We start from the raw sequence: 17,950 nt of genomic DNA, 5'->3' as shown, positions 1-17,950 counted from the left end.
AAAACGCACTCTCCCGTGCAGGCCTGGGAGGACGGTAACGGGAAACATAACCTCCTCTCATCCATCCAACTCCCGCCTGCTCATTCCAGTTACCCTTTCCTGGGACAACCACGAGCTTCCCCTTCAAGCCTTGGTAGACTCTGGAGCCGCAGGTAACTTCATGGATGGTGTCTGGGCGAAGGAGAATGGCGTTCCCTCTGAACCTCTAAGTGACCCCATAAGGGTTACTACGTTGGATGGAAGCCCTTTGGGATCTGGACTTGTCACTCGTGTCACTACCCCCTTGCGTCTTTCAGTTTCCCAACACCAGGAAGTGATGAACTTTCATCTGACCTCGTGTTCCGAGTTCCCTCTCGTCCTTGGATACCCCTGGCTTCACAGCCATAACCCTCACATCGACTGGTCTGTGGTCACTATCAAGCAGTGGGGTCCTACGTGCCAAGCCACTTGTATCTTCCCAAGTTCCCCGAGTTCCCCTCCCGAGTCTCTAGAATCCATCGACCTGTCCCGAGTTCCCGAGTGTTACCATGACCTCAAACCGGTATTTAGCAAACAGAGGGCCACCAAACTACCACCTCATAGACCTTACGATTGCCCCATCGACCTGTTTCCGGGCACCTGCCCCCCCAGGGGTCGGATCTTTTCCCTATCTCCTCCCGAACGAGCTGCTATGGATACCTACATCAAGGATGCTCTGGCAGCAGGCCTCATGCGTCCATCCACCTCGCCGGCGGGAGCAGGGTTTTTCTTTGTGGCCAAAAAAGACGGGGGATTACGTCCTTGCATCGACTACCGGGGACTTAATGCCATAACCGTCCGTAACCGCTACCCGCTACCCCTTATGGCCACAGCCTTTGAGCTGCTCCAGGAAGCAGTGGTCTTCACTAAGCTTGACCTGCGGAACGCATACCATCTTGTGCGGATCAAACCCGGTGACGAGTGGAAGACCGCTTTCAACACGCCTACTGGTCACTACGAATACTTGGTGATGCCCTTCGGCCTGACCAACGCCCCGGCTGTGTTCCAAGCGCTCATAAACGATGTGCTTAGGGATATGCTTAACATTTTCGTGTTTGTTTACTTGGATGACATCCTCATCTTTTCGAGCTCCCTTCAAGAACACACTAAGCATGTCAGACAAGTGCTCAAACGCCTCCTAGACAGCCATTTGTACGTTAAGCCGGAAAAGTGTGAATTCCATTCCTCTCGAGTACAGTTCCTGGGATTTGTAGTGGAACCCGGTCGAGTCCAGATGGACCCCAAGAAGGTAGGGGCGGTAGCAGATTGGCCCACCCCCAAGTCCGTTAAGGAAGTTCAGCGTTTCCTGGGCTTCACTAACTTCTACCGCAAGTTCATCAAGAACTTCAGCTCGGTGGCAGCCCCTCTCTCAGCTTTAACCAAGGGTGGCAACACAAGGTTTCTGTGGGGAAGAGAAGCTGAGACGGCCTTCCAAGGACTCAAGCAGCGCATCCTCTCTGCTCCCATCCTGACACTACCGACGGCGGATGAACCTTTTGTGGTGGAGGTAGACGCATCAGAGGTTGGTGTTGGAGCTGTCCTGTCTCAGAGGGGTGAAGACAAGAGGCTTCATCCTTGCGCCTTCTTCTCTCACCGGCTTACCCCGGCCGAGAGGAATTACGATGTGGGGGATCGTGAACTCCTAGCGGTTAAGATGGCATTGAAGGAATGGAGACACTGGCTCGAGGGGGCTTCTCAACCGTTTCAAGTGCTTACGGACCACAAAAATCTGGAGTATATCCAGCAGGCGAAGCGGTTGAACTCCAGACAAGCTCGATGGTCTCTTTTCTTCAGCCGATTCCAGTTTATTCTCACCTATAGACCCGGGTCGAAGAATCTCAAACTGGATGCCTTGTCACGAGTCTACTCTCCTGCCATTCGAGAAGATACTGACTTGACTGTTCTTCCTGCCGCTAAGATCGTGGCTCCGATCTCGTGGCAAGTGGAGGATACCGTGAAACAAGCTCAAGCCATCGAACCGGGCCCTGGAGGAGGTCCTGCTAATCGGTTGTTTGTTCCCAAGGCAGCAAGGTCCCAAGTCCTTCTGTGGGGGCACTCCTCTCGCCTCACCTGTCACCCGGGCGTAGGTCGCACCTTGGAGTTCATCCAGCGTAAGTTCTGGTGGCCCACCATAAAAGAAGACGTTGCCACTTTCGTCAAGGCCTGTTCCGTGTGCTGCCAGGGCAAATCTTCTCACCTCCGCCCTCAAGGACTCCTTCACCCTTTATCTATTCCCCACCGACCCTGGTCCCATATCTCGCTGGACTTTATTACTGGCCTTCCTCCGTCCCATGGTAATACTACGATCCTAGTCATCATCGACAGGTTTTCTAAGGCGGCCAGGTTTGTTCCCTTGACCAAATTACCTTCTGCCAAGGAAACAGCTGAGTTGGTGATTAACCATGTGTTCCGAGTCTTTGGCATCCCGCAAGATATGGTTTCCGACAGAGGTCCCCAGTTCGCCTCAAGGTTTTGGAAGGCCTTCTGCCAACTCATAGGGGCCACGGCCAGTTTATCTTCAGGGTACCATCCGGAGTCCAACGGCCAAACTGAGAGGATGAATCAGGAGCTGGAAACCACCCTCAGATGTATGGTTTCCAACAACCCATCCACATGGTCATCCTTCATTGTTTGGGCTGAGTACGCGCACAACACCTTGTGCTCCTCCTCCACTGGTATATCCCCGCACGAGTGTCAGTTTGGCTATGCTCCTCTATTGTTCCCGGACCAGGAGGCAGAAGTCAGAGTGCCTTCAGCCTCGAGGTTCATCAGACGCTGTCGGCTTACGTGGAAGAAGGCCCGTCTTAATCTTCTGCGTTCCTCACAGCAGTACCAACGACAAGCCAACAGACGTCGCCGTCCCGGTCCTACCCTGTACCCCGGCCAGAGAGTATGGCTCTCAACAAAAAACTTACCGCTACGGGTGGAGTCTCGCAAGCTGTCCCAGAGATTCATCGGACCCTTTAAGATTGCCAGGAGAGTCAATCCCGTTACTTTTCGCCTGCACTTACCCAGATCCCTTAAAATCAATCCCACATTTCACATTTCTTTATTAAAACCTGTTGTTTTTTCTCCCCTTATTCCGGCAGGCAGACCTCCCCCTCCGCCCCGTGTCATCGGAGGCCAGTCGGCTTATACCGTCCACCGGATACTGGACTCCCGCCGGGTGCAGCGGTCCTGGCAGTATCTGGTGGACTGGGAAGGCTACGGTCCCGAGGAGCGCTCCTGGGTTCCTGCCAAGGACATACTGGACCCTGACCTCATTCGTCAGTTCAGGGCCCTCCACCCTGAGAAGGCTGGTAGGAACGTCAGGAGCCGTTCCTAGGAGGGGGATTCTGTCAGGTTTTGGCCAGGACTGTTCTGTTTTTTTGTCACTAGATGTCCCCATTGCACCTTTTTTGTACCTTTTGTTTTTCCCTTGCTCTAATTATTGTTTGCACCTGTATGTCGTTCCCTTGTTAGTATTTAATCCCTGTGTGTTCCTCAGTTCCTTGCTCAGTGTTTGTATGTTAGCACCCAGCCCCAGCCCAAGCCTTGTTGTGAACATATATTTTTCTCTTGTTGGATTTTCCAGAGGTTCTCTGGTTTTGTTCTTTTGTATTTTGGATTAGTCTTTTGAGGTTTGTTTTTTCCCTTGCTGTTTTTACCACTTTGTGGATTTTCTTTGTATTTTGGAAGATATCTATTTTTTATTAAACCACCATCTCTAGTACTGCTGTGTCTGCCTCATCTTCTGGGTTCTGCCGATTTAGTGACTGTTTCTCGCACCGGGTCCTGACACACGCCATGAAGGATCATGAAGGAAATCTCCTGGCTAATCCTTCCCATTCAACGCTGATCCTCTGCAAGCCAACAAAGAGAGTCATTTATTAGCTCAGAAATTATATCCTAAATGAAGTAAGGTGTGTGAAATTATTCAAATGAGAGTTTGAAGCAAATAGAAGCGCCACGTATCCATTTGCTGCCCATTTGTTAGTTAGGGCTCTCTAGTGTTAGTTAGGGCTCTCTAGTGTTAGTTAGGGCTCTCTAGTGTTAGTTAGGGCTCTCTCTAGTGTTAGTTAGGGCTCTCTGTAGGTTGTAGTCTCTCTGTACGTTGTAGTCTCTCTGTAGGTTGTAGTCTCAGTGTAGGTTGTAGTCTCTGTATAGGTTGTAGTCTCAGTGTAGATACACAGTGACTAATCATCACCTATCAGGAGTCACAGTGATAAACTAACAGGACTAGGCTATAATAACTAAAAGTATCCTTCAAACAATGAATTCCATCCATGACCCAGCATTAGCTACTTCTCTAGAAAGGTATTTGTGACTTGTTCAGACATCACTATTTAAATAATTCCCAGCTCGATACTGAGCCTGAATAATAATTGAGATGTTTAGTTTCAGCATTCATGTTCCATTCCCTGTCCTCCTGCCCTAGCATACACACGTGGGCACTCCAAAATAAATGTCTATATTATTTATCCAGCCTTCTGTGATGAGAAATTGTAGAGAGAGAGAGAGAGAGAGAGAGAGGGAGAGGGAGAGGGAGAGAGGGAGAGGGAGAGAGAGAGAGAGAGAGAGAGAGAATGGAAGATGAATACATATGGTAGGACAAATAGATCGAGCATAAAGAACAGATTGACGGCAGATTGTATTTTCATTCTTTGAACAACGGCTGCCATATATTTGCATGTTAGCGTGACGGGCAAATATATACATCCCCCCGTCTTCCCTAATAAAAGTGATTTTCACTCTACAAACAAATTATCTCATGGTAAATTGGCTTTTCTCCACACTGGAGCCCAGGAAACAACTGCAGAATGGGAATCTTTCATTCATAACAGTTGAACACAATTGAATGATGGAACATAAATACCAGTTGTCCTTGACCCATTGAAAGGCTGCAGTCAAGGTCATTTACTATATCAATCAGTCCATTTTTTTTATTTTTTTGACATAACGTATATTTTCTTTTGCAATTTAGTACAAAGCAAAAAACTAAAAACAGCTGCCAGACATATAAAGTGGAATTAAGTAAAGAAATAAGACAACATTAAGTCAACAATAAGACAAAATTAAGTCAACATTAGGTCAACAATAAGACAACAATAAGACAAAATTAAGTCAACAATAACACAACATTAAGTCAACAATAAGACAACATTAAGTCAACATTAACATTAAGTCAACAATAAGACACATTAGGTAAACAATAAGACAACATTAAGTCAACAATAAGACAACATTAGGTCAACAATAAGACATTAGGTCAACAATAAGACAACAATAAGACAACAATAACACAACATTAGGTCAAAAATAAAACAACAATAACACAACATTAGGTCAAAAATAAGACAACAATTACACAACATTAGGTCAACAATAAGACAACATTAAGTCAACATTAGGTCAACAATAAGACACATTAGGTAAACAATAAGACAACATTAAGTCAACAATAAGACAACATTAGGTCAACAATAAGACAACAATAACACAACATTAAGTCAACAATAAGACAACAATAAGACAACATTAGGTCAACAATAAGACAACATTAGGTCAACAATAAGACAACATTAGGTGAACAATAAGACAACAATAAGACAACAATAAGACAACATTAGGTCAACAATAAGAGAACATTAGGACAACATTAGGTCAACAATAAGACAACATTAGGTCAACAATAACACAACATTAGGTCAACAATAAGACAATATTAGGTCAACAATAAGACAACATTAGGTCAACAATAAGACAACAATAAGACAACATTAGGTCAACAATAAGACAACATTAGGTCAACAATAAGACAACAATAAGACAACATTAGGTCAACAATAAGACAACAATAAGACAACATTAGGTCAACAATAAGACAACAATAGGACAACAATAAGACAACACTAAGACACCATTAGGTCAACAATAAGACAACAATAAGACAACATTAGGTCAACAATGAGACAACAATAAGACAACATTAGGTCAACAATAAGACAACAATAGGACAACAATAAGACAACAATAAGACAACATTAGGTCAACAATAAGACAACATCAGGTCAACAATAAGACAACAATAAGACAACATTAGGTCAACAAAAAGACAACATTAAGTCAACAATAAGACAACAATAAGACAACTATAAGACATTGGGTCAACAATAAGACATCAATAAGAAAACAATAAGACAACAATAAGACAACAATAAGACAACAATAAGAGAACATTAGGTCAACAATAAGACAACAATAAGACAACATCAGGTCAACAATAAGACAACAATAAGACAACATTAGGTCAACAATAGGACAACAATAAGACAACAATAAGACAACATCAGGTCAACAATAAGACAACAATAAGACAACATTAGGTCAACAATAAGACAACAATAGGACAACAATAAGACAACACCAGGTCAACAATAGGTCAACAATAAGACAACATTAGGTCAACAATAACACAACATTAGGTCAACAATAAGACAACATTAGGTCAACAATAAGACAACAATAAGACAACATTAGGTCAACATTAAGACACATTAGGTCAACAATAAGACAACATTAGGTCAACAATAAGACAACATTAGGTCAACAATAGGTTAACAATAAGACAACAATAACACAACATTAGGTCAACAATAAGACAACAATAACACAACATTAGGTCAACAAAAAGACAACACTAAGACAACATTAGGTCAACAATAAGACAACAATAAGACAACAATAGGACAACAATAAGACAACATTAGGTCAACAATAAGACAACATTAGGTCAACAATAAGACAACAATAAGACAACATTAGGTCAACATTAAGACAACAGTAAGACAACAATAAGACAACAATAAGACAACACAAAGACACCATTAGGTCAACAATAAGACAACAATAAGACAACAATAAGACAACAATAGGACAACAATAAGGCAACATTAGGTCAACAATAGGTCAACAATAAGACAACAATAACACAACATTAGGTCAACAATAAGACAACAATAAGACAACATTAGGTCAACAATAAGACAACATTAGGTCAACAATAAGACAACAATAAGACAACAATAAGACAACATTAGGTCAACATTAAGACAACAGTAAGACAACAATAAGACAACAATAAGACAACACTAAGACACCATTAGGTCAACAATAAGACAACAATAAGACAACATTAGGTCAACAATAAGACAACAATAGGACAACAATAAGACAACATTAGGTCAACAATAAGACAACATTAGGTCAACAATAAGACAACAATAAGACAACATTAGGTCAACAATAAGACAACATCAGGTCAACAATAAGACAACATTAGGTCAACAATAAGACAACATTAGGTCAACAATAAGACAACAATAAGACAACAATAAGACATTGGGTCAACAATAAGACATCAATAAGACAACAATAAGACAACAATAAGACAACAATAAGAGAACATTAGGTCAACAATAAGACAACAATAAGACAACATCAGGGGCCTGTTGCACAAAAGTAGAATTAAGACATCCGGGATAAATGACTCAGCTGAGCTCAATGAAGCCAAAACATGTGCGTCCAGGCTTAATTGGTTGCACAAAGACCAAGCCAGGATGAGCAGACACGGATTCATTAAGCCAGGTGAAACCAATCCTGGATAGGTGCGCGCTCACGGCTCACTCAAATAGACCCCGCCACAGATCACAGATTAACTGATTTACCATGGCAACTAGAGCCGCGTACTTTTCCCCGTCGGAAGCACAAATCCTCATGGAGGCATACGAGGAGGTAAAAGATATAATTAAGAAGAAAGGCAACACCGCCACAGTGATAAAGCAAAGAGAAAAAGCGTGGCAAAGTATTGCAGACCGCCTGAATGCGTAAGTAGTGCACAATTACACACTCACCGCTCCGCTGAAACATCACAATTACAATTCAAATATTTAATTCACATCTCCAAAAATGCAGTTGTACTGTAATTATGAAACGGTTAAATTTTTAATTGAAATGCACTGCAGATATGAGTGAAATTGTGTAAAGTAACTCCATCACACTGTATAAAGCTATGATACATTTTTTGATATTTTTACTGAAAACAAGACAAAAATACCAAGTAATTTTTTGCAGTGTGACTCCATTAAATGTGTGTGTGTGTGTGTGTGTGTGTGTGTGTGTGTGTGTGTGTGTGTGTGTGTAGATTAAACATGAACGGGCCAAAACGGACATGGCAGCAGGTCAAAATCAAATACAAGAACATTCTGCAGAATGGTATGGTCCCTGACTAATATTTAACAAAGCACAAGCATATATTGTACCCAGAAGGTGCCTGCTCACACATTGTCTGTACTGTTTTAGCAGTGAAAAAGAATACCCACAGACAAGGCACGGGTGGTGGGTCACCAAAGGCTGACCTTACCCCAGCAGAGGACATGGCCTTGGAGCTAAATAAAGGCAGGCCCGTCTTAGAGGGGATCCCTGGGGGGAAAGAGACGAGCATAGGTTCCTCCCAAGATGCCACCCGCTTCATTCAAGGTATGTCCTTCCATCTCTACATGGGATACAACCACATTCATATTGAATCAATTTGGACTGTCTGACTTTGGTTTACCTATTGCCTTGCAGTGTCTGGCAGCACTGTGTTCCTGTTAGAGCCACCAGCACAAGCACCAGACGATGCTGATCCAGTGAGTACTCCATCAAAGGCATACTGTAGGCCTGGCATGTCTTGTCTACTAGCTTCAATATGAATCCGATTAAATGTGATAGGGTGAAGGCCCCAGTGCAGCAGCAACAGCACATGATGGAGACGATGATGAGGAGGAGACCATCTCTCTGGATTCCAGAAGGCATGAGGTATCATGTTAAGACTGTGAAAGTACTATTTACTCTACAATGGTGAGGAGTCCTCATCAAAATCAAAAAATCTAATTTCTTTTACAGGACCCAGATGCTATACAGTGGGAAAACCAGCCTGGCAACATAGTGCGTATTAATAAAAGGACACCACATCCTGCCAAATTCCAGCTGCGCTAATTGTATTGTGTTCACAGAGCTCACAAGCTATCAGAAAGTTGTATGGCAACCACCTCCGGCGCCAAATAGAACTGGCAGACATAGACATTCAGTACAAGAAGAAAAAGATGGAAAATCTTGCACTGGAGTCCGAAATAAAAAAGAGGACAATTAGGAAACTGGACCTTGAAATAAAAAAACTTGAGAGGGAGGTGAGATATGCCTTCAATGTACACTGTATGCTAACTGTAACACAAATGTATTAATCATTATTTTTCTTTCCTCCCCCAGCTCCAAGAAGATGACACAGCTCAAAATAAAAATTAGGTATATTCTCGTAAAGTCAAGTGAGCCATGACATATGAGCTCTTATTGTGAGCACACAGGACGGTGGCATCTTTCTAAGTTTTTTTTTATTTTCCCAGCAATCAGTACAACCAAGTCATCGTTATAAGGCATCGCCCTCTTTTGCCCACCCCCCCAGCACCAGGTGTGGCCACTAGCCTATATGAAGGCCCAAAATTGTGTGTTCCTTTCTGCTCTGACAATGGCATGCCCATTCGTGCGAGATGTGGTGGATGAAGAAGCACTTGTGCTGAGGAGAGCCTTCAGGCGAGAAAGGGTCTTCAGGGACCGGTTGGACCCACTGGCCTTCCCTGATGACCATCTATATGAAAGATACAGGTTTTCTGCAGATGGCATCAGGTATCTATGCAGACTACTGGGTCCCAGGATTAAGCACCGCACTGCACGGAGCCATGCACTGAGTGTGGAGCAAATGGTTTGTGTGGCCTTGCGCTTTTTTGCTAGTGGAGCCTTCCTGTACTCAGTGGGGGATGCAGAACAGCTGAACAAGGCCACAATTTGCCGCACAATAAGGAGTGTGTGTCTGGCTATCAAAGCATTAGCAGATGTCTTCATCTCCTTCCCTGGCCACAGAAGACTCTGTGACATCAAAGAGGAGTTCTATAGGATTGCAGGTAAGAGGATCTACAAATTACAGGACAACTGTTAACACATAGTAGGATACTCATTACTTTGTGTGACAGGTTTCCCCAATGTCATTGGTGCAGTGGACTGCACACACATAAGGATAAAAGCCCCCTCAGGTGCCCATGAGGCCGATTTTGTGAATAGGAAATCCTTTCACAGCATTAATGTTCAGGTGAACATAACTTTTTGATATTGTCCATTGACGAACACTCTGCATTGCCAGTGATGTGCATTGATTGGTGTAATATTCCTCATCTTATGATTTCAGATGGTCTGCAATGCTGACTGTGTGATCAGCAATGTTGTGGCAAAATGGCCTGGCTCAGTCCATGACTCCAGAATCTTTCGGGCCTCTGAAATCTATCAGTGCCTATCACAAGGTAAGCCACACAACCCCTATTTATAACCATCATGGCTGTGTCAAGAATATCACTGTGTTTATGAGGTAGTAATGATGAGATTTTGTGTTGACAGGTGAATTCTCTGGTGTGTTGCTGGGAGACAGGGGGTATGGCTGCCAGCCTTTTCTCCTGACACCTTTCACAGACCCCCAGGAAGCACAGCAGGCCTACAACCATGCCCATGCCAGGACCAGGGCCAGAGTTGAAATGACCTTTGGCCTCCTGAAGGCACGCTTTCACTGCCTTCACAAATTAAGGGTCAGCCCTGTTAGGGCATGTGATATTACTGTGGCTTGTGCTGTCCTCCACAATGTGGCCTGCCTGAGGAAGGAGAGGGCCCCCAGAGTACCACCAGCCATGGACTGGGACAATCCGGCAATCTTCCCTGATGACGACAGTGGTCGGCTGCTGAGGGACCAATATGTGTTGAATTATTTTAGTTAGTATGTGTGCTTTCAATTTTGGTTAAATATGTCCTGCGGTGGCAGAGGAATTTGGTTTTTTTTGGGTTCGTTTTTTGACGAATTTGGCCTCTTATGATGTTTGTGCGGTATACTGTGTGTAATACAAGGCTGCAGGGAGGCTACTGCATCCATTCATTTGTCTGTTCAGTTGATGTGTATGGATTTGTCCTGCATTTATTTTAGTGTGCAGACATGCAGGGTGTGTTATATACAGACCTTTGAATGTGTATGTATCATTTTGTATAATATGCTTGGATTCTGTGCTTTCCATCTTGTAGAGTCACTGTGACTTCAGTTTCGAAAGGAGCTGATGGTTTACCTGCTTTGTTTTGTCCTTATTCAATAAAGGAACATAATGTTACACATTGTGTTTTTATATTCATATGGAATGTGTATTTGTTTATATGACAGAGTACTAGGGCCACACTGAAGAAAAAGGATAAAGTCATAAATTTATGAGGCTGGTTCTTTCTGCAGAAAAGCTACATATTGTTTTTACAGTTTTGATACTTATGACAATGTGATACTTAATATTCTGGCACATCAGCATGTCTTTGTTTATGAAACCATACTGAAGTACAATTTCACGAAATGCCCCACATCTGTCATTTTAACAACTGTCCTCCTTTAAAACAACTGGTTACAATATTATGACTTGTGTTTTTTTCCCCTCTGTGGCCCTAATATTCTATCATTTTATATATAGCCTTATAGTCTATGGGAAACTGTAAATTATCTAATGATAGCAACATCATCTAAAAATCATTTTTTATCCAAAATCATTGAAATTAATGATCACAAACGTTTAAATAATAACAGTGGGTCTAGTTATATGTGATAACAATGTATAGTGAGCAGTGAAATAACTATTGGTTTCCATTTGTGGTGACTGCTGACTGACATTAGGGATGAGATTAAATAGATCCTGGAATTTAGCCTGGTCTGGAGCAGGCTAGCTCCACAGAATAAATCTCCATGGTAATTTATACCATAACATATCCTCCTGCCCCCTATCCATCTTTAGTGCAACCGGATTACGGATCAATTGAGCCAGGATCACCAAGATATCCTGGCTTAATCCCTTATCCTAGTTTTGTGCAACAGGCCCCAGGTCAACAATAAGACAACAATAAGACAACATTAGGTCAACAATAGGACAAAAATAAGACAACAATAAGACAACATCAGGTCAACAATAAGACAACAATAAGACAACATTAGGTCAACAATAAGACAACAATAGGACAACAATAAGACAACACTAGGTCAACAATAAGACAACATTAGGTCAACAATAACACAACATTAGGTCAACAATAAGACAACATTAGGTCAACAATAAGACAACAATACGACAACATTAGGTCAACATTAAGACACATTAGGTCAACAATAAGACAACATTAGGTCAACAATAAGACAACATTAGGTCAACAATAGGTCAACAATAAGACAACAATAACACAACATTAGGTCAACAATAAGACAACAATAACACAACATTAGGTCAACAATAAGACAACAATAACACAACATTAGGTCAACAAAAAGACAACACTAAGACAACATTAGGTCAACAATAAGACAACAATAAGACAACAATAAGACAACATTAGGTCAACAATAAGACAACATTAGGTCAACAATAAGACAACAATAAGACAACTAGGTCAACATTAAGACAACATTAAGACAACAATAAGACAACAATAAGACAACACTAAGACACCATTAGGTCAACAATAAGACAACAATAAGACAACAATAAGACAACAATAAGACAACAATAGGACAACAATAAGACAACATTAGGTCAACAATAGGTCAACAATAAGACAACAATAAAACAAACATTAGGTCAACAATAAGACAACAATAAGACAACATTAGGTCAACAATAAGACAACAATAAGACAACATTAGGACAACAATAAGACAACACTAAGACACCATTAGGACAACAATAAGACAACAATAAGACAACATTAGGTCAACAATAAGACAACAATAACACAACATTAGGTCAACAATAAGACAACATTAGGTCAACAATAAGGCAACAATAAGACAACATTAGGTCAACAATAAGGCAACAATAAGACAACATTAGATCAACAATAGGTCAACAATAAGACAACATTAGCTCAACAATAAGACAACATTAGGTCAACAATAAGACAACAATAAGACAACAATAAGACATTGGGTCAACAATAAGACATCAATAAGACAACAATAAGACAACAATAAGACAACAATAACACAACATTAGGTCAACAATAAGACAACAATAACACAACATTAGGTCAACAAAAAGACAACACTAAGACAACATTAGGTCAACAATAAGACAACAATAAGACAACAATAGGACAACAATAAGACAACATTAGGTCAACAATAAGACAACATTAGGTCAACAATAAGACAACAATAAGACAACATTAGGTCAACATTAAGACAACAGTAAGACAACAATAAGACAACAATAAGACAACACAAAGACACCATTAGGTCAACAATAAGACAACAATAAGACAACAATAAGACAACAATAGGACAACAATAAGGCAACATTAGGTCAACAATAGGTCAACAATAAGACAACAATAACACAACATTAGGTCAACAATAAGACAACAATTAGACAACATTAGGTCAACAATAAGACAACATTAGGTCAACAATAAGACAACAATAAGACAACAATAAGACAACATTAGGTCAACATTAAGACAACAGTAAGACAACAATAAGACAACAATAAGACAACACTAAGACACCATTAGGTCAACAATAAGACAACAATAAGACAACATTAGGTCAACAATAAGACAACAATAGGACAACAATAAGACAACATTAGGTCAACAATAAGACAACATTAGGTCAACAATAAGACAACAATAAGACAACATTAGGTCAACAATAAGACAACATCAGGTCAACAATAAGACAACATTAGGTCAACAATAAGACAACATTAGGTCAACAATAAGACAACAATAAGACAACAATAAGACATTGGGTCAACAATAAGACATCAATAAGACAACAATAAGACAACAATAAGACAACAATAAGACAACAATAAGAGAACATTAGGTCAACAATAAGACAACAATAAGACAACATTAGGTCAACAATAAGACAACATCAGGTCAACAATAAGACAACATTAGGTCAACAATAAGACAACATTAGGTCAACAATAAGACAACAATAAGACAACAATAAGACATTGGGTCAACAATAAGACATCAATAAGACAACAATAAGACAACAATAAGACAACAATAAGACAACAATAAGAGAACATTAGGTCAACAATAAGACAACAATAAGACAACATTAGGTCAACAATAAGACAACACTAAGACACCATTAGGACAACAATAAGACAACAATAAGACAACATTAGGTCAACAATAAGACAACAATAAGACAACATTAGGACAACAATAGGACAACAATAAGGCAACATTAGGTCAACAATAGGTCAACAATAAGACAACAATAACACAACATTAGGTCAACAATAAGACAACAATAAGACAACATTAGGTCAACAATAAGACAACATTAGGTCAACAATAAGACAACAATAAGACAACAATAAGACAACATTAGGTCAACATTAAGACAACAGTAAGACAACATCAGGTCAACAATAAGACAACATTAGGTCAACAATAAGACAACATTAGGTCAACAATAAGACAACAATAAGACAACAATAAGACATTGGGTCAACAATAAGACATCAATAAGACAACAATAAGACAACAATAAGACAACAATAAGACAACAATAAGAGAACATTAGGTCAACAATAAGACAACAATAAGACAACATCAGGTCAACAATAAGACAACAATAAGACAACATTAGGTCAACAATAGGACAAAAATAAGACAACAATAAGACAACATCAGGTCAACAATAAGACAACAATAAGACAACATTAGGTCAACAATAAGACAACAATAGGACAACAATAAGACAACACTAGGTCAACAATAAGACAACATTAGGTCAACAATAACACAACATTAGGTCAACAATAAGACAACATTAGGTCAACAATAAGACAACAATACGACAACATTAGGTCAACATTAAGACACATTAGGTCAACAATAAGACAACATTAGGTCAACAATAAGACAACATTAGGTCAACAATAGGTCAACAATAAGACAACAATAACACAACATTAGGTCAACAATAAGACAACAATAACACAACATTAGGTCAACAATAAGACAACAATAACACAACATTAGGTCAACAAAAAGACAACACTAAGACAACATTAGGTCAACAATAAGACAACAATAAGACAACAATAAGACAACATTAGGTCAACAATAAGACAACATTAGGTCAACAATAAGACAACAATAAGACAACTAGGTCAACATTAAGACAACATTAAGACAACAATAAGACAACAATAAGACAACACTAAGACACCATTAGGTCAACAATAAGACAACAATAAGACAACAATAAGACAACAATAAGACAACAATAGGACAACAATAAGACAACATTAGGTCAACAATAGGTCAACAATAAGACAACAATAAAACAAACATTAGGTCAACAATAAGACAACAATAAGACAACATTAGGTCAACAATAAGACAACAATAAGACAACATTAGGACAACAATAAGACAACACTAAGACACCATTAGGACAACAATAAGACAACAATAAGACAACATTAGGTCAACAATAAGACAACAATAACACAACATTAGGTCAACAATAAGACAACATTAGGTCAACAATAAGGCAACAATAAGACAACATTAGGTCAACAATAAGGCAACAATAAGACAACATTAGATCAACAATAGGTCAACAATAAGACAACATTAGCTCAACAATAAGACAACATTAGGTCAACAATAAGACAACAATAAGACAACAATAAGACATTGGGTCAACAATAAGACATCAATAAGACAACAATAAGACAACAATAAGACAACAATAACACAACATTAGGTCAACAATAAGACAACAATAACACAACATTAGGTCAACAAAAAGACAACACTAAGACAACATTAGGTCAACAATAAGACAACAATAAGACAACAATAGGACAACAATAAGACAACATTAGGTCAACAATAAGACAACATTAGGTCAACAATAAGACAACAATAAGACAACATTAGGTCAACATTAAGACAACAGTAAGACAACAATAAGACAACAATAAGACAACACAAAGACACCATTAGGTCAACAATAAGACAACAATAAGACAACAATAAGACAACAATAGGACAACAATAAGGCAACATTAGGTCAACAATAGGTCAACAATAAGACAACAATAACACAACATTAGGTCAACAATAAGACAACAATAAGACAACATTAGGTCAACAATAAGACAACATTAGGTCAACAATAAGACAACAATAAGACAACAATAAGACAACATTAGGTCAACATTAAGACAACAGTAAGACAACAATAAGACAACAATAAGACAACACTAAGACACCATTAGGTCAACAATAAGACAACAATAAGACAACATTAGGTCAACAATAAGACAACAATAGGACAACAATAAGACAACATTAGGTCAACAATAAGACAACATTAGGTCAACAATAAGACAACAATAAGACAACATTAGGTCAACAATAAGACAACATCAGGTCAACAATAAGACAACATTAGGTCAACAATAAGACAACATTAGGTCAACAATAAGACAACAATAAGACAACAATAAGACATTGGGTCAACAATAAGACATCAATAAGACAACAATAAGACAACAATAAGACAACAATAAGACAACAATAAGAGAACATTAGGTCAACAATAAGACAACAATAAGACAACATTAGGTCAACAATAAGACAACATCAGGTCAACAATAAGACAACATTAGGTCAACAATAAGACAACATTAGGTCAACAATAAGACAACAATAAGACAACAATAAGACATTGGGTCAACAATAAGACATCAATAAGACAACAATAAGACAACAATAAGACAACAATAAGACAACAATAAGAGAACATTAGGTCAACAATAAGACAACAATAAGACAACATTAGGACAACAATAAGACAACACTAAGACACCATTAGGACAACAATAAGACAACAATAAGACAACATTAGGTCAACAATAAGACAACAATAAGACAACATTAGGACAACAATAAGACAACATTAGGTCAACAATAAGACAACAATAAGACACCATTAAGTCAACAATAAGACAACATTAGGTCAACAATAAGACAAAAATAAGACAACATTAGGTCAACAATAAGACAACAATAAGACAACATTAGGTCAACAATAAGACAACATTAGGTCAACAATAAGACAACAATAAGACAACATTAGGTCAACAATAAGACAACAATAAGACAACATTAGGACAGCAATAAGACAACATTAGGTCAACAATAAGACAACAATAAGACAACATTAGGACAACAATAAGACAACATTAGGTCAACAATAAGACAACAATAAGACAACATTAAGTCAACAATAAGACAACAATAAGACAACATTAGTACAACAATAAGACAACATGAGGTCAACAATAGGTCAACAATAAGACAACAATAAGACAACATTAGGTCAACAATAAGACAACATTAGGTCAACAATAAGGCAACAATAAGACAACATTAGGTCAACAATAAGGCAACAATAAGACAACATTAGATCAACAATAGGTCAACAATAAGACAACATTAGCTCAACAATAAGACAACATTAGGTCAACAATAAGACAACAATAAGACAACAATAAGACATTGGGTCAACAATAAGACATCAATAAGACAACAATAAGACAACAATAACACAACATTAGGTCAACAATAAGACAACAATAACACAACATTAGGTCAACAAAAAGACAACACTAAGACAACATTAGGTCAACAATAAGACAACAATAAGACAACAATAGGACAACAATAAGACAACATTAGGTCAACAATAAGACAACAATAAGACAACATTAGGTCAACATTAAGACAACAGTAAGACAACAATAAGACAACAATA

The 17,950-nt window shown here is 39.2% G+C and overlaps 1 protein-coding gene across 1 annotated transcript; it reads left to right on the top strand.

Moving 5' to 3' along the window:
* The first annotated feature begins 7,539 nt into the window (after positions 1 to 7,539).
* On the top strand, positions 7,540 to 11,284 carry LOC139544424 (putative nuclease HARBI1). The gene is made up of 9 exons (XM_071351496.1): positions 7,540 to 8,271; positions 8,359 to 8,535; positions 8,626 to 8,687; positions 8,770 to 8,856; positions 8,944 to 9,227; positions 9,307 to 9,342; positions 9,441 to 9,995; positions 10,277 to 10,388; positions 10,483 to 11,284. Exons 7-9 carry the CDS (start codon positions 9,927 to 9,929, stop codon positions 10,851 to 10,853), a joined length of 552 nt encoding a protein of 183 aa, XP_071207597.1. The 5' UTR covers positions 7,540 to 8,271; positions 8,359 to 8,535; positions 8,626 to 8,687; positions 8,770 to 8,856; positions 8,944 to 9,227; positions 9,307 to 9,342; positions 9,441 to 9,926; the 3' UTR covers positions 10,854 to 11,284.
* The last annotated feature ends 6,666 nt before the right edge of the window (positions 11,285 to 17,950 follow it).

This window comes from Salvelinus alpinus, chromosome 18, assembly GCF_045679555.1.
Source record: "Salvelinus alpinus chromosome 18, SLU_Salpinus.1, whole genome shotgun sequence".
Lineage (NCBI taxonomy): Eukaryota > Metazoa > Chordata > Actinopteri > Salmoniformes > Salmonidae > Salvelinus > Salvelinus alpinus.
This window is presented reverse-complemented; position numbering and strand designations above follow the sequence as displayed.